At 34.6% G+C, this 21764-nt stretch overlaps 2 protein-coding genes across 2 annotated transcripts; one reads left to right on the forward strand and one right to left on the reverse strand.

Annotated features, from left to right (window-relative positions):
* The first annotated feature begins 2387 nt into the window (after positions 1–2387).
* On the forward strand, positions 2388–6656 carry LOC111315826 (AT-hook motif nuclear-localized protein 10-like). Its single transcript, XM_022917861.2, has 4 exons — positions 2388–2604; positions 3472–3524; positions 4337–4468; positions 6185–6656. Exons 1-4 carry the CDS (start codon positions 2388–2390, stop codon positions 6422–6424), a joined length of 642 nt encoding a protein of 213 aa, XP_022773596.1. The 3' UTR covers positions 6425–6656.
* A 224-nt stretch (positions 6657–6880) lies between these two features.
* Positions 6881–9495, reverse strand: LOC111315222 (NAD(P)-binding Rossmann-fold superfamily protein). The gene is made up of 5 exons (XM_022916801.2): positions 9271–9495; positions 8599–8941; positions 8162–8433; positions 7781–7977; positions 6881–7528 (listed from the first exon to the last, which is right to left on the reverse strand). The coding sequence occupies exons 1-5, from the start codon at positions 9458–9460 to the stop codon at positions 7088–7090; spliced, it is 1443 nt and encodes a 480-aa protein (XP_022772536.1). The 5' UTR covers positions 9461–9495; the 3' UTR covers positions 6881–7087.
* Positions 9496–21764: the final 12269 nt, after the last annotated feature.

The following is a 21764-nucleotide window of genomic DNA, read 5'->3' on the forward strand; positions in this document are numbered from 1 at the left end:
TCAAAAAGAAAACAAATAGTGCTGCCAGTAAACCACCTTATTACTACTACTAATAGCTGGGGCCGGGCTTCGCCCGGTTTTTTTATTGCTTTTTTGTATTGTATTAAATACGCTTTTTATTGGGTAATTGCAATATTGAATAGAAAATATTAATTGTTAAATAAAAATATTATATAATTTCGTGCTAATCAATACTTTAAATCTAAGGATTTTATAAAAATTATGAACAAAATAAACAAATAAATTTAAATTTTATAACGTTTATTATAATTTTCAGTGCATGCAATGCAATTATTAAGATAAAAATAACATGAAATATTGTCAAAAAATTAAAAATAAATCAAAAACTTTAATATCATGACAAAGCTAAAAAAAAAATCCAAAAGAAGACAAAACCAAATTGAAAAATAGTTAGATACTTTGTAACTATAAATGATTATTGAACAATTTATTCATAGCAACAAAGCATGCATCAGTTGCCCCAACGACTGACATAATTCGTTAAGGATGTAGTACCTTTATGACTACCCTCAAAATGTTAAAGATACTTGGCCTTAATTGCCTTGCCACAACTTACGTTTTAAGTGCGATGTATTTGGATGGTGTCAAGCTAGGTGATGTCCAGGCTACGATCAGTGGTGTATATACTGTTGCTTTTTTCTTGTTTATCTCACATGTTCGCCCACTACCTACCCTTTAAGCTGCATGGCCCCAACGCCATTAAATTGGTTTTGAGTTGTCATATGTTCTCCATCAATAGGCTAAAGCTTATATTTAATTCTCCTGGTAGAGAACTCTATATGATCTTCTGCCAACCCCACAGAAGCACCCTGTGTACCATTAATTGACATAAAAAAAAAAAAAGATAATAGACAAAACAAATCAATACAAAAAAGAGGGAAAATGCTTGAATATGAGCATACACCATATCACTCAAAAAACAGGACCAACACATCAACCATTGAGCTAATAAATCAAAGTTTAAACTTTAGAATAATATTATTATCCCCAATTCAACGACTATCATTGGTACAGAGATATTTAACAAAAATAGAAAAGGAAAAACCTCAAATTAAAACTTTTACTCCCTATTCAATCATTTTCTTCATAAAAAAGATAGTGGGTAAAAAAGAAATTATAAAACATAATTGACAAAATCTAAAATGAAGCATTCCTACAAAACTGGCATAGACAATGTATAAGAACCACCATGTTCTAAGCATGTCCAAAACTCTTTGAAGCGAACAAAGCTTTTACTTCCAACATCAAGAAACACAAAGAGAATGTACCTCTAGAACTAGTTTTGCCAATTCCAGCAAGGCAAGAGAAAAGAAATCAAGGAGAGAGACAAAAAAAAAAACCATAGATTCAACTTATATTCCTCGTCTAATCCTTTTCTTCATAGAAAAGGTAAGGTAGTGGATATTTACAAAAAAATATAAAGTACAATGCATAAAAACTAAAAATGAAAACTTCCCATAAAACTGGTGTATAAGTACTAATGCATTCTTGGCATGATCCTATAATCTTTGAAAACAAAGAGAGATCATACTTCCAACTTCAAAAAAAGGAAGACAAATTACCTTAAGAGCTGGCTTTTCCAGTTCCACCAACTTCCTAGAAATTCACATAAAAATTAACAATTACTTGTGTAGAAATTTGGAAAATTATATAAAAGAACACTGGCAAAAAGAAAAGTTCAAAAAGTACAATATAAAGTACAACAATAGATGAAAAAGAACGGCTCACATGAACATTATGCTGCCTCTTCAATCTTGATTGAAGACTTTAATATTTCTAATCTTTTAATTTTATTCTTCCTTCCATGGAGTCCATAACTAAATACTCTATGTAAACAAAAAAGGAAATAAAAAACTTACAGGAAAACGAAGGATACCTTAAATATTAAAAAAGAAAGAGGCAAAGAGAAATAGACATAACAAAAACATATTAAATAAAAAAAAAAAAAGAAGCTTCAAAAATAGAGTAAAAACACCTGCCAAAAACAGAACGAACAAAATCAACAGTTGTCTAAAAAATCACATGACTCTCCATTAAAACCAAAGAGACAACAACAAAAAGAAAAAAAAAAAAAAAAAAAAAGGTGGCAGCTTAAAACCCCCCATGAGATTCTTTTTATATAGGATATACAGATTACTACTACTTACTAGTACACATTTTATGGTTATTATTATTATTTTTTATAGAATTTTATGGTTAGTTTAGTTGAACCAAATCGTAGTATGATATGATTGCAGAGTAAAGTATTTTTTTCTATACTCTAAAAAGAAAAAGAGAAAATTACGACCACCATTTAAAATTTTAAGTATGTCTGTCATTAGTACTCGTGTATATGTCTGTCATTAGTACTCGTGTACATATGATATATGATTACAGATAAGAAAATTCGTACTAAAAAAATTGTAGTCAATTATTCTCCTCGGCACTTTGCTGATGCGGTCCCTCGCACTAATTTTATCCAAATCTTGTCTTGTCAATGTCGGTACAACTGCGTTAAGCTTTTCCACATCTTGCCAACTTCAGCAAAAAGGGCTAGGGGGAGACCTCCTGGTTCTGGCAAGAAGCTTCAACTTGAAGCTCTGGGTACTCTTTCTCTTGATACTCTCTCAAATAAATATTTTTTTTAATCATTAATTTAATTAGAATTTCATTTTTGTTTTTTTGGGTGGGGGGAGGGGTATATAAACACATACACCATATCTGGATGTCACGAGACAAGAATGGGGAGTGTTTGAGATGTTTGCTTTGAGTTTTGACACTTTGATTTTGGAAGTCCAGTTGTGTCTTTTTTTTTTTTTTGTTGGTATGTGTGTATCGGTGTTGCTGTTGATTTATAGGGAGTGATTAGCATTAGTTTTGGGTTGTGAGACAGAGGATGGAATGGTCGCTCACCGCTGAGTGGTAAGTAAGAGCAGTGCAATACTTACTACTAAGAAGCAGAGTAGATGAGTGGTAAAAAATAGGTCGGAACATCAATTATGTAAATATGCACATCTACATCACTTAACAAAACCAAATATAGTTTTGGTTTTTGCTTCAACTTGTCAGATTCTTATCTTGCCCAAGTTACTTGTATGCCCTTGCTTCATTTTCTGTTGCCCCTTTCTACTCTCTCTTGTTTGCACGCTGCTATCAGCTAGCAATTAAAATGTCTACTAAGGTTACTTATGATATTTATAGATATATATATATATATTTCCTGAATAATACTGAAATAATAATTGTAGTTAATCAGCTATGATTGCAGCTTTCTTGTTATTACAAGATTTTTGTTCCTTTCTTTTCCCTCTTCTCCTTAAATTACTTTTTCAAAATGAAGCATAAGTGTTAGCTATGTATCAACCTAAAAAAAAATTACAAAACAAAAAATTTTAGAAGCCAGAGCTATGTATCTTTGTATTTGTGTTACTAAGGTGACATATTTTAGTCAAGAGTGTTTTCTTTTTGCAGGATCATCAGGAGTCGGGTTTATGCCGCACGTTATCGCTGTCAAAGCGGGAGAGGTTTCTCTTTCTCCTTTAACTTTTCATTTCTACTTTTCTTGATTTATGTAGAAAACTTTTTTCTCATTGCTTTTATTCTTTATTTGCTAGTGTTAACTATCTTAGCAAATTCCTTTTCCTGCCATTTATTAATAATGACATGTTCATCTACTTGCTTGATTCCAATATTTGTGTCATGAGTTGCCAAAACTTCTTTTATTTACTTTGTTTTTGTATAGGTTTTTACTTGCAATTATTGTCTTTGTTCAGAACCATATTGATTCAGGAGCAAAGAGTTATGTCACTAAATAATTGCACTTTAGATGTGATAAAATGAAATGCCAAATTGGTGAAAATGATCATTTCACAGATTGCCTTTTCTGGCAACCGGAATTGTTCACAACAACAAAGAAATAATGAAGTAAATTTAAAATTTGATAATGCTTGTGATTTTGCAATTTCAGAATGTATACACAAGTTAAAACAAAGTAGTGCAAAGTGGGAACGAACCACTTTATCTTGATGATGATTTTTATGAACTGTTTCCTTAATTTGGTTGAAGATAATATGTCTTTTCTGTAAATTCAATAAATCTACTGTACATGCAACTATGGTAAAGGGGACATACCTTTTCTTTTATTAAATTTTTTTCTTGCTTGACGTGAAGGATCATAATCCTTTGCTTCACTGGCAGCCTGCGCACCATTCTAAATTTTACCGTGCATCTTTTATACAAACATATGTATGCAATGTATCTCTTCTTTCAATGATATGGTACTTCTAGTTAATTGGGCGATCTGAAGCTAACATTTTATGTCTCTGCCTGGTTTTAGGATGTATCATCAAAAATAATATCATTTTCTCAACACGGTCCCAGAGCCGTCTGCATCCTGTCAGCAAATGGAGCCATATCAAACGTTACTCTTCGCCAACCAGCGACATCTGGCAGGACTGTAACTTATGAGGTTTGTTATATGCTAGAAATGTAATATCTTCTTATTGTTGTTGCCTTTCATATTTGGATTTAAATTTATGCCTATAAACTGCTTTAGGAATTGAGAGCTTTACAGCTTAGCTCTGGAAGTTTCATAAAGGCAAAATAACATTTTTATTTTCATTAGTAATTTTTGGGGTGTGTGAGAAAGAGGTATATATTTGCATCCAGAGTATGAACCTGATAGATGGATGGTCATATCCTGTTAAAAGTATAAACATTAAACTAAGAAAGCATTAGTATAATACTTGTTAAAGTATGCTGCTGTTTTTCTGATGTACTCCCAATGGGCAATGGCTAAATAAATTTAAGAATGAAAAAGAAAATACTGTTAATTTGTCTGATGCTTGTTAGAATCATTGATGTGTATGTACTGTTAAATGCAATTGGAGCAGGAATAGAGCTTCCTTATATCAAATGAAAATTTAAAGGTGTTTGAATAGTAAATCTCAATTCTCAAGCATAAAGCTGAAGCTGGATGCAGCCATGGGAAGCAATATGCAAAAGTGGATTTATTATCGGCATAGAGCAGAACTTGGCATATCTTAGGGCAATGATTGTTCTGATTCTGGAAGCATTGTTAAACTATGAAGATGTGCCCGAAATGAGCTTTATAGTGAAAAACAATTATATCAAACGTATTAGTATTGAATTTTGGTCTACAATAAAATATAATTTTACATATATTCCACAGCCTTTATAAAGAGAAAGCACTACTTTACTATGAATAATCCCATATTAATGGCATTATGTTTCTTTCCCATTAATGGTGTAGGGGCGATTTGAAATTCTGTCACTTTCTTGTTCATTTCTTCTGTCATAAAATGGTGGTCAGCGGAGCAGAACTGGAGAGTTAAGTGTGTCATTGTCTGGCCAAGATGGCCGTGTCTTAGGTGGTGGTGTAGCTGGCGTTCTAACGGCTGCATCCCCTGTTCAGATTTATTTTCTTTTTACCATTTACCATTTTTAATTAATGCTCATTCTTCTGTACAAATATTTTTCATATTGCCTATATTTTCAACCTTTTCAGAATCTTGCATTATACCTGATGGATCAAAAACACACTATGGGAAGTTAAAGTTTCTCTGAATTTGAAAAATGATGTTAAAATTTCTATTGTCTCAAGAAAATAATAAATATTTTTGTGATTGATGTTTTTATTAATACTCCAACTATTAATATTATTAAAAAGACTGTAAAATTGAAATATAAAAGGATAAAAGTTAAAGCTTTTTTCTTTAATACGCATGTGTTGTCAAATAGAACATTTATTTGAGATGAATGGAGTATTGGAGCGTGTACAATTTTACATGGTTATATGCTCACATATGTTGGGTAAGATCATACAAGTCACTGGATTTAGGGAAGAAGAGAAGGGAGAAAAGAAGAGTAGGTGGTTTGGGGGTGTCCTTTAAAGCCATTAAGTTTGATGATATTTACTATTATGTCAACTGTCAGGTATTTAACATTGGGGCATTTTGGAGGGTGGAGAAATGGCCACCCTCCCTCCCCTAGTCTTTATCAGTCAGCTATGTGAATGTTTTAGAATTGTAATGTAAAACCGACACGAGTCCTGGTGCTGCTATTGGCTTTTGCTTCTATACGTTACTAACCATCTCATTGTAATTACCCTAATAATTCACATGTCTGTGCTAATGATATTGAGCTTCCTGTTGCTTGCTTGCAGATGGTTGCGAGTAGTTTTATTGCAGAGAGTCGAAAGGAATATAACTCAGCATACCAGATGGAAACTCTATCTGCCCCACCAAAGCTTGCTCCAGGTGGTGTGCCAACAGGGGACACCAGCCCACCGCCTCGTGGTACTCTAAGTGAATCTTCGGGTCGGCTGCGTAGCCCGCTTAATGAGAGCCCAGGAGGCTGCAATAACAACAACCCACAAGGCATGTCAAAGTTGCCATGGAAGTAAATCCTGCTTAACTTTGTAGTCTTCGACTAATTGTGTAGGGGCATGGGCTTTTGGGTTGTGTTGTGCTATTACTATTCAACATAGGCAGAATCGTTGCCTTGTTTAAGTGAAGTAGAATAAAACTACAGGATGTTGGTTGCTAGACTGCTAGAAAGGGCATCCCAAACACGGTTAGTGGAATTTATCCGTTTCTCTATCCATCGAGGTGATATTGATGCGAGTTGAGTTTGGCTGGATTTTGCTCTCTCTCTCTCTCTCTCTCTCTCTCTCTCTCTCTCTCTCTCTCTCTCTCTTTTTAATTTTTAAAATTTTATTTTTTATTTTAATGAGGATGATTATGGTTTTTTCTATCGAATGCTCCTATTACTGTTCATTCTTCTGCATCCGTATCATTTGCGTATCCATAAAAGAAGTCATCATTCCTACTTGTTATGACCATCCAAAGGAATTAACCATGATGCAATTAAACAGCAATCCATATCTAGGAGAACTATTTGAAAATTTAAAATTCCCCACCATCTGTTCCATCACATGAAACACTCCATTTTTAATCCCCCAACTTGTTTGGGGTAATTTCACGAAGTTTAATTATCTCATTCATAACCACTCTCTACCGAGGATGAGGTATCATACACCACATGTATAATTACCCAAAAGCAATGCTTACACTATTTTTTTCGCTCTCTTCAACAACAGCCGTAATGAGGGAAACCCAAGAGCAAAAGTCTGCCAGAACCATCCTCTCGCATTAACAGGATCCACTCTTTTTGCCAGGCACCACGCATATATGGCTTCCCCAATATGTACTGCAGTAGCTACGCAAAATGCTAGCCGTATTCCAAACATTGATCGGAAGAAGAAAATACCAAGAGATCTAAGGACTGGCACAGGTCCTATGGCTGGGAACCAACCACTAGCAAAAAGTAGAATCATTCCAATCACACAAAATCCCCATGCATATACTGTAGGTCCGTCCAAACTTTTCTTTTTCCTATCCTGCCAGTATGAGATAGTCGCAGCCATGCCTTCACGAGGACTCACCATTGGAACATATCCAAGCTCACGCTGCGCTTTAAGGAATGAGAAGTAATGTGTAACACCAACCTGTCAACATGCATCAGGTTCATCAAACATAATATTGTACTTAGGAAAACTTTGTGATACCACATCAACTTCCTATTCATCACATTTTGTAGAAAAAACCCTTTGGTAAAAGGAAATATAGTAAAAGATCAACAGTTTTACTACACAAAATCAGAATGGATCACTGAGTATTTGTTTTTGGTTCTCTCTGTGAAAGCTTTGAAGCACAGACATAAGTCGGACCAGGGAAACGGGGAACCACATATTACAAACCTTATGCACTTCAGCAGGAAGAATGAAGGGCTGAGGAAGCCACCACCGATTCAAAAATGGATATAACATTGTGTATACAGCCCAGAAAATCTTTGCAAGAAAAAGAGCATGTGAAACAGCAAGCCAGGATTTTGGTAAGTCATAATCTAAACTTCTTAAAATTGGTTGGATGAATTCAAAGGTGTTGATTGGAAACCCTGCAAAAAGAAAATAATTTCATCCAAGAAAAAGACCGTGCCATTTTAACTTGTGTCTCAAATCTTCAACTTCACCCAGTAAAATAGTCACAGTGGATAAAACTGCTAGGACAAATAGTTCTGCATAACTTATGAGGGAAAAAAGAAAAGAAAAGAAAAATGTGAATTGATCACATTTAATTACCATCTGATATGAAGTATGGCTGGCCAGCTGCGACTGGACGCCCTTCTTTTCCAGGAATGTCATCTAAAAGTCCCATGCTTGCCAATAGTAGTGCGAGTACCAGGTTATCCACATAAACCCAGTCTGTTTTGACATTAGCATCACCTATTTTGAATGGCACCAAACCCAACTTTGCCAGAGATACTATCCTAGGAAGGTGACGCTCTTCACCTGGTCCATATATGGCAGCTGGACGAACTGCACAGGTATAAAGACATTTTCCAGTATTCTTCCTGTGCAGCAAAGAATTGTCCATGTAACTAATTTCTCGTTGCAGCAGAAAATGGGGCAGAGTATAAACTCAAAAAGATTTCTTGTACCATTTTGTTCATGCCTAAAATAAGAGTAGCAGGGAAAGATTACCATACTTGAGGATTTTTGCAGTTAAATTTACTTACTTAAAAGGGCGGCCATTGTACTTAAGAACCAACTGTTCAGCAATAGATTTACTTCGCCCATAGGAATCAACATGGTCATCAATTGGGAAATAGGGCAAGGCCTCATTGCCATTCACAATCTCCCTTCCCCCAAAGACAACATTATATGTGCTGACATAAATAAGCCTTGAGATCCCAAATTCAAGGCAAGCCTCCAAGACATGGCAGGTTCCATTAATATTCACCTCGTCCACACGAGCAAACTGAAGCATTTCTTTTCCTGACATGCCATATGAAGCCAGGTGGAAAACGCAATCGGCACCAAGAAGAGCATTTTCAACATCTTTTTTCAGGACAAGATCGCCTGTTGTCAAGATTTATATATGGGTAAGCACCTAAAAGCAGATATCTATCCAGAATGGAGTGAAGGCAGACTTGATATTATAGGTATCTCAAAATGGGTAATTCATGGTCACCTCCAGAGATAAAAGGCATTGCGCAAACTTTATGTTTTAATCCAGATTTATATATGCTAAGAAACCTAGATTGAAAAGTTTAAACAAGATTTACAAATTCACGAAAGTGTGCAAGTCAGTGATTTGGAAATTTTAGAGCAAATTCTAGTAGAAGTAGTCACTTTTGTTGTTTCTTCCGAATATTAGAAGGAAATTAGTACAAGAAGAAAAGGCAAACCTTGGATGCAGCGGACGCCGTGGTTAATGAGGCGGTGAGACCAAGGGGAATGAGGTCGGAGGTCAAAGGAGCGAACTTGACGAGCACCCCTCCGTATGAGCTCCAAGCAGAGGGCTGAGCCAAGGAACCCCAGCCCACCCGTGACCACGAAGGTGTTCCCCTCGATGCCTTCATTCTCACTCAAGTGCATTTTCTTTTTTTTCCTTGTTTCTAACAGGAATGGATCGGGTTATTTGGGTGGTAGACGTTGACTGATATTAATGGATGGATCGAAACCGGGATTGAGCTTGACGGCGATAGGGGTGTAAATGATACATTAGTACTTGTAAGTTATTCGGATTCGATTCAAATAAAATTTAAATTCAGTTCGATTATTATCGAGTTAAGCTCGAGCTCAAGCTCGAGTAGCTCGACTTATCGATCGAGCTGAGCTCGAGTATTTTTATACTCGGTTTGAGTAGCTCGCGAGCTTAATCGAACTTTTATATTTAAAATTTTTTTATTATTTTAATTAATAAAATATCTCAAATTCGAGTTCGAGCACAAATAATTGAATTTTTATCGAATATAAAAATCGAGCTTATTTTAATATATTAATCGAGCTTAATCGAGCGAATTCGAGTAGCTCGATTTCGATCACGAATCGAGCTCGAGCTAGAAAAATAAAACTCGATCAAGTTTGAGCCGAGTATCGAGCTTCAAGTTGGGAGCCGAGCTCGAGCTTCTCATTATATTGACTTGACTCGGCTCGATTACACCCCTAAGCGACGGTGCTTCTTCTTCTTCTTCTTATGTTCCAATTTCTTTTTCTTATTTTCTAAATAGAAACTTCATTTTTTTTGGATAAGTATTATGTTCATTATCCCATAAGCAGTAAACTGCTACAAGAAACATGTACAACTCTTCCAATATTTACATTTCAAATATACCTCTACTTAACCTTTAACTCCCACTCAATGCTTGATTTACATGATCAAAAGCAATACTCTTCAGTCTCATTACTCTTAATCTGACTACTTCTTTAATTTGCTTTAAAATAATCTCTTATACTAATGCTTTTGACTTGTATATGCTTTTATTTCTCCTTGCCCATATCCCGTGAATGTATGCTCTCCAAGTTAACTAAAGTATAAAGGAAACCAATGCCTTTTCTTTACGCTTGGTCGCAGCTTATTGGAACTCATTTTCCCATCAAGTACTTTTCATCCTAGGTTACATAGCGATAGTACCTGCTTTCATACTTTTTTGAGTAGCTGCAACTGAAGAAGATGTGATCTCTATTTTTTTTCTCCTACTTATTTAGTACACAGATCTCATCTACAGAAATCTCCCATATAATTAATTTGTCCTTAGTGGAGAGTCAATTAAGAATGGCCATCCAAGTTATTATAACAAATTTGGGAATATATAGCTTACACCAAACAAGTCTGTGCCAGTTTACTTTTGGCTGCCTTTATCTTATTTTATCATACACCTTAGCAACTAAATAACCTAATGGTGCAACTCAAACTAGTAGTGGACATTCAAAACTATAGTATCAACTGGAATCACTTTTGGCAAAAAAAAAAAGCTAAAAAGAAAAATAAGAAAATAGTAGAAAATAGAATAAAGGAAGAAAGAAACAAAAGAGACAGAAAAGTTTTAGGAATCTATTGTGTGTATTTTTTTTCCCTCCTATCAATACATCATTTTAATAAAATTGTAACTATTTCAGCATAACAGTCATTTTCAATACAAGAACTATTAATAGAAACTGTCATTTTTTAAGACTAAATGACCTAATTGATTTTATTTACTGTAACTAATAACACCTAACCCTTTGCTTTGCCATATCACCCATTCTCCGTCTGTAACAAAAATCTATTGGCAATACTTTTCATTTGCAATAGCTTCCTCATACACCTGCTATAGACACCCAATTGGGTCCGGCCCAGATCAATTGGGTCCTGGCCCAAATGGGTAAGCCCAATTCAATTTTATCTTGTATTTTTTTTTCTTCTTCTTTTGTATTTTATGTATTGTATTATTTATTATTATTATTATGTATTAATATATGTATATATTTATTTATTTATTTCTTGTTAATATTTATGTGTATTTTATTATTTATGTATATATATATATATTTTTTTTATCTTTTTTATTTTATTCATTTTTGTATTTTTACTTATCTAATTATATATCTGATATATTTTTTTATTATTATTTTATTTATCCTATAATATCTGTTGATTTATCTTCTCTAATTATCTAGTTTTTTTTTATTTTGATTTTTATTTTGGAGGGCTAGGATTGAAAGTTGAAGAATCCCACTGGGAGTGGGAATTCAATCAGAAGAGTCCAGACTGGATTCAAAGATTGAATTCCCGTCCAAAGAGGAATTGAGATTGATCAGAAACTCCTGATCAATCCCTATATAAAGCACCTCTTGGAACAGAATGAAACACACAGAAAACAGTAAGCAAAGCTACTGATTTGAGAGAAAAGGAGGCGTATAGGAAGCTAAGAAAAGTTTAGGAGTGTTCTGAGAGTGAGAAAATTTTTTTAGAAATTTTTGGCGAAAATTTTTTTTGGAAATTTCTGGAAAATTTCCAGATTCCGGCAAAAAATTTCGGCGAAGTTTGAATTTTTCGGCGACAATTTCGGCCAACCTTGAAGTTTCCGACGACCAACCCAGTTTTCGGCGAAGAATCCCAGAAATCGGTGATCTTCCGGCCAACTTTCGGTGAAATTTCCAAATTTCGGCGACTTTTTTCCAGAATCCGACGAAAATTCCACCGGTGTTCTTTAGTTTTTAGAGAGAATGGAGAGGAAAAAGGAAGAAGAGAGAGAGAGAAGAGAAGGGTTCTGCCGAAAAACAGAGGGAAGTGCCTTTTATACCCTTTTAAAACGACGTCGTTTTGGCCTTAAGTAACCTAGAGGATCCGCGCGTTTTGCCGAACCCGATCGGACCCGGGCGTCGACCCGCTCTCTGACCCGCGCGTGCCAGCCCCCCTCCGAGCCGAGCCGAGCCAAGCTACCAAGCCGCTCCCCCGAGCCGTTTCCCTGCCTTGAGCCGAGCCGATCCGAGCCGCTCCAGGTTTTTTTTTTTTTTTTTGAATTTTTTTGAATTTTTTTTCTTTGAATGTTTTATTTCTTTGTTTATTTGTTTATTTTATTTTTTATTTATTAGATTAGGTTTATGTAATATTCTTTTTATTTATTTTTACTTTTTTTTTATTATTCTATTTTCTTTAAATAAAAATAAAAAATTCTAAAAAAATATATTTTTAGGAAAAAGTTGAAAGTATCAATTTTCCTTAAGAATAAATTTTCAAAAAAATATTTTTAGGGAAAAGTTGAAAGTATCAATTTTCCTTAGAAATAAATTGCCAAAAAATATTTTTGGGGAAAAGTTGAAAGTATCAATTTTTCTCAGAAATAAATTTAAAAAAAAAATATTTTTAGGGAAAAGTTGAAAGTATCAATTTTCCTTAAAAGAAAAATAAATTTTCAAAAAAAATATTTTTAGAGAAAAGTTGAAAGTATCAATTTTCCTTAGAAATAAATTTCCAAAAAAAATATTTTTAGGGAAAAGTTGAAAGTATCAATTTTCCTTAAGAATAAATTTCCAAAAAATATTTTTAGGGAAAAGTTGAAAGTATCAATTTTCCTTAAAAGAAAAATAAATTTCTAAAAAAAAATATTTTTAGGGAAAAGTTGAAAGTATCAATTTTCCTTAGAAATAAATTTTCAAAAAAATGGTTTTTGAGGAAAAGTTGAAAGTATCAATTTTTCTTGAAAATCGAAATTTCCAAAAAAATATTTTTGAGGAAAAGTTGAAAGTATCAATTTTCTCTAAAAAAAAAAATCATTCTTTCCTTCCTTTCTATCTTAATTTTGATTTTTTTTTCTTTAAATAATCCAACGACGGAGCCTCTGCAAGTGAAATAGTAGTTTTTCTTGCATACTCTTGAGGTGAGGGAATTTTCTCAATTTTCTGCTAAAAGTATTAGAGTCAATTGAGAAAATTTCCAATAATTAATTACTTGGTAAAATTTTAAGGCTTTTGGATAACACAAATTTAAGCTGGTACCATCTTTTGATGGGCGTGGTGAGGGTGCTATAACCTTCCTCACACGTAACCGAACTCTCGAATCCTGTTTTGGTTAGTAGACTTGAACCTATTCTTTTAGGAACCTTTAAACTTAGGTGTTCCCTGAAAGGACAGATTCCATAGGTGACCAATCGCACCTAGATAAAAAAGATTGGTGGCGACTCCCTAAAGTCAATGTCTAGCGATAGATCCCCAGATCTAGATGTTATGACAGCTTGGCGACTCCACTGGGGACTTTGAGAGTTAGGCCAGCAAATAATTTGTGTTATCCAAAAGCCTAATAAAATTGAACCTTGTTGTATATATGTGTAATTTTTTAGTCATGTTTATTTACCCTGTTAATTATGTCATTCATGTGCATATGCATAACATGAGCTCTACACCCGAGCTTCGTCCCTCTAGGAGGGAGTAAAGTACCTATTGCTTTCGTGAGGTCTAATGCCTCCGCAGTGGCTAGCGAAATACTCCCACTCAAATTGAACCTTTTTCGCTTGTAGCCTGTAATGGATGAGGATTAGGGTGCCTTACTAGTCTGTGATGGACAAAGATGTAAGGAACAATTTGAGGACCTTTAGACTTTGACCTTAAAACCGCATGTAATGAACCTTAAGAGTGCCTAAACCTAGGATAGAACCCTTTCTACCCAATGATAGATATACCTTGAAGTTAAGACACAAAAAAGGTGTTTATCTAATCATTTTGATTGTTTAACTTTGTGTATCATTTTCATTACCATATGTAACATTATGCATTAGCATCATTTTCATCTCATCCATGAAACTAACTGTATTGTTTGTCTGATTTTATGCATCTGCATTATTTTCATGACCATGTTTTAACACAATCATTTGCATTCATTTCATACTATATTTCATTCAAAAAAATGTACATTTCATTTGTGTATCAAAGCATCATACATAAGGCACAGCATAACATTTCTAATCATAAGTATGGTACTCAAGGTCCGAGGATAGCTCCATCTAGCGAAAATCCTGCTCATCCATACAACACAAGATCCAAAGCAAGGCAAATGAAAGAAGAAAGTTCTCATAGATTTGAAAAGCTAGAAAAAGCTCAGGAGAAGATTGAAAGTGAACTAAGCAAGATTCTGGAGGCCCTCAATAATATGAATAAAGGAAAAGGAGTTGAAGGAAGTACAAGCCAGCAAGAAGTGACTGACCCTTTGTACCCTCCAGGTTTTGGCCCACCTCAAGCCCAGTCTGCCCAAGAGGTCCCGCCACAACATTTCGCCTATCCTGGAATACCATCAGCTTTTAACCCAGGGTAGTATAATAGCTATATAAATCCTGTATTCACTGAAAAAGCAGTAGAACCAATTCCTGATCTAGATGATTTAAAAGAAAAAGAAAAGGAAAAGATGAGAGTAGAGGCTGAGGAAAGTTCCAAGATTAGCATGTTAGAGCAGAGGCTACGGGCTGTAGAAAGATTTAGCTTTTATGGGTCAGTTGATGCTGCTGGGCTCTGCCTAGTTCCTGATGTGGTTATCCCTTATAAATTTAAAGTACCGAAATTTGAAAAATATGACGGTACAAAGTGCCCTAAAACCCACATCACCATGTATTGTAGGAAGATGGCAGCTCATGCACATGATGAAAAGCTATTGATGCATGTTTTCCAAGACAGTCTTACTGGCTCTGCAGCCAGATGGTATGTTCAGTTAGACAGGACTCGTATTCGCTCTTGGAGCGATATGGCACACGACTTTATCAGTCAATATCGACATATCATCGATTTGGCTCCTGACCGTTTATCTTTGCAGAACCTGGAGAAAAAGGTAAACGAGTCTTTTAAAGAGTATGCCTAGAGATTGAGAGATATAGCTTCACAGGTACAACCTCCTCTGACAGAGAAAAAAACTACAGTGTTATTTGTCAGCACTTTGAAGCCTTCTTATTATGAAAAGATGATAGGGAATGCAACAAAGAATTTTGCCGACATGGTGATCTCTGGAGAAATTATTGAAAGTGCCATAAAAAATGGTAAGTTAAGAGGAGGAGAAACCAAGAAGACATCAGAAAAGAAAGAAGCTCAAGCTCAAGCTGTGAGCTTTGATAGACAACAATTCGGGGGTTATCAACCCTATCCATCCCAAGGTTACTCTTCATACTATCCTGTTATGAATAATGCCTCATCCTACCCATACCAGCTAGCCCCACAACCATCTTATTCATCCACTTACCGCCTTAACATTCAAGCTCCTATAAGAACCCAAATTCGTCCTACTAACCCAGCAAGCGGCTCACGAGAACAACGGACTACTCGAGAAAAACCTGTATTTGATCCAATCCCTATGACTTATACAGAGTTATATCGAGAACTCTATAATAGTCACTTGATTGCCCCCAACCATGTGGAACCACTTAAACCACCCTATCCAAAGTGGTATGATCCTACAGCCCGTTATGACTATCATTATGGAATTACTGGCCATTCTACTGAAAATTGCACTGCTTTAAAGTATAAGGTGCAACGGTTGATCAATGATGGAATGTTAAGTTTTGATCAAGGAAAAGCAACAGCACCTAATGTTAGTGTACTGAGCGAAAGTCAAGAACAGAAAGGATCCGAAGATTCACAATGAATTGAGGGGCAAGATGTCAATGGAGATAAGGCTGGTTGAAGGTTTCTTCTGTCATTTTGGGATTTCTTTTCAAACAATGTTAGATTTTTTTGCAATATGACTTCACTTGTTATCATTTTAATAAAGGCAAGTCAATGCATTTCATTACATTTTTCTCTTTCACTCGACCATTATTCCATGCCCTGTTACCTTTCATGACTTTACATTCCCATTTTCAAATTTCAGATGATGAATATTTAGACAATGGTAACAATAATTCTGGAATTTAATTTTGAGAACTCATTCACAGAGGAGATGATTTGAGCGAAAATAAAGAGGGTAAGCCATTACCAGAGATGAAAGAGATATATCTTGAAGGTGTGCAATCTTTTATACAAGTTCATGAGCTTTGTTCAATAGATGATGTTCAAGAAAGGTATTCACAATTGAGATGAAAAATGGCCATCTTTCTTTTACCATTTGAAAAACCATTTATTGTTACCCCTTTAAGCTTATCATTTTTTTTGAAGAACCCCAACCAAGGATCACCCTCTACACTGGAGGGTAAATTTTGAAAAAAAAAAAAAAACACCACAAAAGGTCTCAAAAATGGAAAGAGAAAGAAAAGCAAAAGAAAAATAAAAGCCACACATGACTTGGGGCAAAGTAATGAGAATCTTTTGTGTGAGGAAAGAGAAAAGTAGTGAAATGATGTGGGGGCAAAATGCCAAGCTGCATCAAATGATCCTTTGGTTTTGAACCTTTTTAATACATGTTTTGAGCCTATTATATCCTTTTTTTTATAACCCTTCACCTTGGCCTACATTACAACCTTGAAAAGTCCATTTGGATCAAATGTGAATACTCAACTTGAATGATCATAGGTTGAGCAAAGACATGCTCATGATGAAGCAATGGAATCATGCTACATGAAAGATATGGATGAAAAATGAGAAAAGAGAAAAAAAAAGGGAAAAAATGAAAAAATAAAAAAATAAAAAAGGAGATTCAAATTGAAAACCTGAAAGGGTGATTTTGGTACCAAAAAAAAAGATCTAGGTCAAATGGCTCACATGAATGAAAGATCAAAGACATCTGAAGAACCCTCAAAGACTGGGGCAAAGTTCGTCAAGCTCAAGTTGACTTCAACAGTAAATGGAATGAGTTTTTGAAAAAGAATCCTAGATTAATGTTGAAAATTGTCTGAATATTCATCATTTGGACATACCATTCACCCCAATGACATGTATCCAATTTATTTCGTTTCCCATTTGTTTTGTACTAAAACAGATCTTCATTATTTATCTTTACCATAATTCACCTTGTGTTCTCTTATCATTACACCCCTAGAATGAATTGAGAAAATGCTTGATTGCATTGTATTTGTCAGGATTTGAAATGATAATGAATGAATGAATATGTGCTTAAAAGAGTCTTGCATTCATTTGAAAAGAAATCTAAGATGATGGTGGAGACAAAATGAAGAAATGGTAGAAACCTAGAGGAGATGATTTAGAAGGATATATGATGTGATCAAATGAAGAAATGGGGCAGTGATACAATCAAGTGATGAGTACGAGGATGAATTGATCAATATGACTTACAAGTTGTGATTGAATGATGAAGACAAAATCTGTTTTGGAAAGGTTAATGCTGAGACACCTATGAATAATGACCCAGTGATGGTGGATGAAACTTGTTTTGAAATTTGTTAGTACTGAGAAATTCATTGAATGATGGTCAAGTGATGATCGATTGATGAAGCTTATTCCAAAGTATTGAAAAACAGAACAAGGAAGAATTTGAGCGGAAGAGACAATTAAGAGCTACACTGGTTCGATCCTAGAAGAGCAGTGTAATTGGATCCTTGAGGAATCAAAGGGCTTGACACCCAAGAAAGAAAAGAGCTTGAGAAACTTGAGTACCATACATTGAACAGGAATTGATTGACCAACATTTGCATAGCATGCATTGAAATTCATATGCATTTGCATAGCATACACTACTTTCAAGAAAGTATAGTGTACAAATTCAAGAAGCAGGGGTGTTCCAACATCCCACATGAAAAAGACAGATATGAAAAGACTTTGCAAGTTTGAGAAGAAACTTGTCAGGTAAGTTCCTAATCCTTGAAATAGGATGTCTCTTGGTATCAGGGTTGATTTATAAGACCTTTGGGCATAATCTCCTGAAATCCCTTCAAACACAACTTTCAACTCCTTCGGACATGATTGTCTAGGAGTATTTACTTTTTCAAAGTTCGTTGCCTCTGTTTAGAGGAGCAATTTACTTTCCAAAGTCGTGGTGCCTCTGTTTAGAGGAGCAATTTACTTTTCCAAAGTCGTGGTACCTCTGTTTAGAGGAGCAATTTACTTTTCAAAGTTCGTTGCCTCTGTTTAGAGGAGCAATTTACTTTCCAAAGTCGTGGTACCTCTGTTTAGAGGAGCAATTTACTTTCCAAAGTCGTGGTACCTCTGTTTAGAGGAGCAATTTACTTTTCAAAGTTTGTTGCCTCTGTTTAGAGGAGCAATTTACTTTCCAAAGTCGTGGTACCTCTGTTTAGAGGAGCAATTTACTTTTCAAAGTTCGTTGCCTCTGTTTAGAGGAGCAATTTACTTTCCAAGTTCGTTGCCTCTGTTTAGAGGAGCAATTTACTTTTTCAAAGTCATGGTGCCTCTGTTTGGAGGAGCAATTTACTTTTCCAAGTTCGTTGCCTCTGTTTAGAGAAGTAATTTACTTTCCAAAGTCGTGGTACCTCTGTTTAGAGGAGCAATTTACTTTTCAAAAGTCGTGGTGCCTCTGTTTAGAGGAGCTTTGATAAAAAAAAAAAACAAAAAAACAAAAAAAAACAAAAAAAAAACAAAAAAACCAAAAAATGTTGAGTTGAGTCTTGATTGGGTGTCTACGTCTTTGCGCAATTTCTGTTTCACAGAAAATTTGCAAAGAGGGGCAGCTGTAGACACCCAATTAGGTCCGGCCCAGATCAATTGGGTCCTGGCCCAAATGGGTAAGCCCAATTCAATTTTATCTTGTATTTTTTTTTCTTCTTCTTTTGTATTTTATGTATTGTATTATTTATTATTATTATTATGTATTAATATATGTATTTATTTATTTATTTATTTTTTGTTAATATTTATGTGTATTTTATTATTTATGTATATATATATATATATTTTTTATCTTTTTTATTTTATTCATTTTTATATTTTTACTTATCTAATTATATATCTGATATATTTTTTTTATTATTATTTTATTTATCCTATAATATCTGTTGATTTATCTTCTCTAATTATCTAGTTTTTTTTTATTTTGATTTTTATTTTGGAGGGCTAGGATTGAAAGTTGAAGAAACCCACTGGGAGTGGGAATTCAATCAGAAGAGTCCAGACTGGATTCAAAGATTGAATTCCCGTCCAAAGGGGAATTGAGATTGATCAGAAACTCCTGATCAATCCCTATATAAAGCACCTCTTGGAACAGAATGAAACACACAGAAAACAGTAAGCAAAGCTACTGATTTGAGAGAAAATGAGGCGTATAGGAAGCTAAGAAAAGTTTAGAAGTGTTCTGGGAGTGAGAAAAATTTTTTAAAAATTTTTGGCGAAAATTTTTTCTGGAAATTTCTGGGAAATTTCCAGATTCCGACGAAAATTCCGGCGAAGTTTGAATTTTTCAGTGACAATTCCGACCAACCTTGAAGTTTTCGGTGACCAACCCAGTTTCCGACGAAGAATCTCAGAAACCGGTGATCTTCCGACCAACTTCCGGTGAAATTTCCAGATTTCGGTGACTTTTTTCCAGAATCCGACGAAAATTCCACCGGTGTTCTTCAGTTTTTAGAGAGAAGGGAGAGGAAAAAGGAAGAAGAAAGAGAGAGAGGAGAAGGGTTCTGTCGAAAAACAGAGGGAAGTGCCTTTTATACCCTTTTAAAACGACGTCGTTTTGGCCTTAAGTAACCTAGAGGATCCGCGCGTTTTGCCGAACCCGACCCGACCCGGACGTCGACCCGCTCTCTGACCCGCGCGTGCCAGCCCCACTCCGAGCCGAGCCGAGCCGAGCCAAGCTACCAAGCTGCTCCCCCGAGCTGTTTCCCTGCCTTGAGCTGAGCCAAGCCGAGCCGCGATCCGAGCCGCTCCAGGTTTTTTTTTTTTTTTTTTGAATTTTTTTGAATTTTTTTTCTTTGAATGTTTTATTTCTTTGTTTATTTGTTTATTTAATTTTTATTTATTAGATTATGTTTATGTAATATTCTTTTTATTTATTTGTACTTATTTTTTTTTATTATTCTATTTTCTTTAAATAAAAATAAAAAATTCTAAAAAAATATATTTTTAGGGAAAAGTTGAAAGTATCAATTTTCCTTAAGAATAAATTTTCAAAAAAATATTTTTAGGGAAAAGTTGAAAGTATCAATTTTCCTTAGAAATAAATTGCCAAAAAATATTTTTGGGGAAAAGTTGAAAGTATCAATTTTCCTCAGAAATAAATTTCAAAAAAAAATATTTTTAGGGAAAAGTTGAAAGTATCAATTTTCCTTAGAAATAAATTTCCAAAAAAAATATTTTTAGGGAAAAGTTGAAAGTATCAATTTTCCTTAAGAATAAATTTCCAAAAAATATTTTTAGGGAAAAGTTGAAAGTATCAATTTTCCTTAAAAGAAAAATAAATTTCTAAAAAAAAATATTTTTAGGGAAAAGTTGAAAGTATCAATTTTCCTTAGAAATAAATTTTCAAAAAAAGGGTTTTTGAGGAAAAGTTGAAAGTATCAATTTTCCTTGAAAATCGAAATTTCCAAAAAAATATTTTTGAGGAAAAGTTGAAAGTATCAATTTTCCCTCCAAAAAAAAATCATTCTTTCCTTCCTTTCTATCTTAATTTTGATTTTTTTTCTTTAAATAATCTGACGACGGAGCCTCTGCAAGTGAAACAGTAGTTTTTCTTGCATACTCTTGAGGTGAGGGAATTTTCTCAATTTTCTGCTAAAAGTATTAGAGTCAATTGAGAAAATTTCCAATAATTAATTACTTGGTAAAATTTTAAGGCTTTTGGATAACACAAATTTAAGCTGGTACCATCTTTTGATGGGCGTGGTGAGGGTGCTATAACCTTTCTCACACGTAACTGAACTCCCGAACCCTGTTCTGGTTAGTAGACTTGAACCTATTCTTTTAGGGACCCTTAAACTTAGGTGTTCCCTGAAAGGACAGATTCCATAGGTGGCCAATCGCACCTAGATAAAAAAGATTGGTGGCGACTCCCTAAAGTCAATGTCTAGCGATAGATCCCCGGATCTGGACGTTATGACACCTGCTTTGACTCGGTGCTATATGTATCTTTTTTTTTTTAAGAACATAGCACTACACCCATGCTATCTATAATGAGCCAGCTTGTATGAAAATAGACCACAGCAATCTAAGCATGCAAGCTTTGTTTTAGTTTTCTACATCTTTTTATTCTAAGCCATTGTCAGACTTAGGCTTACACATTATCTACTATTTTACCCTTGCTCCCTTAGTTGTACTTTTTTTACCTAGAAAAAAAGTAAAGCATAGCTAATTAATCTTTTTAATGATTTTATTAGGCAATATAATGTCTTCACCAATAATTGTGTAGGCTAAATAGAACAGACTAAATTAGTTGCATTCTACCAGTATAAGATAGATGCCTTGTTATCCAGTTATGTATTATGGCTATGATTTTTCAATTAACGAGGTACAATCTGTCATGGTAAGCTTACGTGTGACCAGTGGCACTCCTTAATATTTGACAGGAAGAGAACCCAACTTAAAACCTATTGCTTGCAAGATTTTC

This window comes from Durio zibethinus, chromosome 20 (assembly GCF_047325235.1).
Source record: "Durio zibethinus cultivar Kanyao isolate XHJ-2024 chromosome 20, ASM4732523v1, whole genome shotgun sequence".
NCBI classification, from domain to species: Eukaryota; Viridiplantae; Streptophyta; class Magnoliopsida; order Malvales; family Malvaceae; genus Durio; species Durio zibethinus.

Coding starts and splice junctions, on each gene's coding strand:
- LOC111315826 (XM_022917861.2), top strand. CDS start 2,388: ATGATTACAGATAAGAAAATTCGTACTAAAAAAATTGTAGTCAATTAT. Junction 3,525..4,336: donor TCGCTGTCAAAGCGGGAGAG/GTTTCTCTTTCT, acceptor GCCTGGTTTTAG/GATGTATCATCAAAAATAAT. Junction 4,469..6,184: donor GCAGGACTGTAACTTATGAG/GTTTGTTATATG, acceptor GCTTGCTTGCAG/ATGGTTGCGAGTAGTTTTAT.
- LOC111315222 (XM_022916801.2), bottom strand. CDS start 9,460: ATGCACTTGAGTGAGAATGAAGGCATCGAGGGGAACACCTTCGTGGTC. Junction 8,942..9,270: donor CGGCGTCCGCTGCATCCAAG/GTTTGCCTTTTC, acceptor TCTTGACAACAG/GCGATCTTGTCCTGAAAAAA. Junction 8,434..8,598: donor TACAATGGCCGCCCTTTTAA/GTAAGTAAATTT, acceptor TTTGCTGCACAG/GAAGAATACTGGAAAATGTC.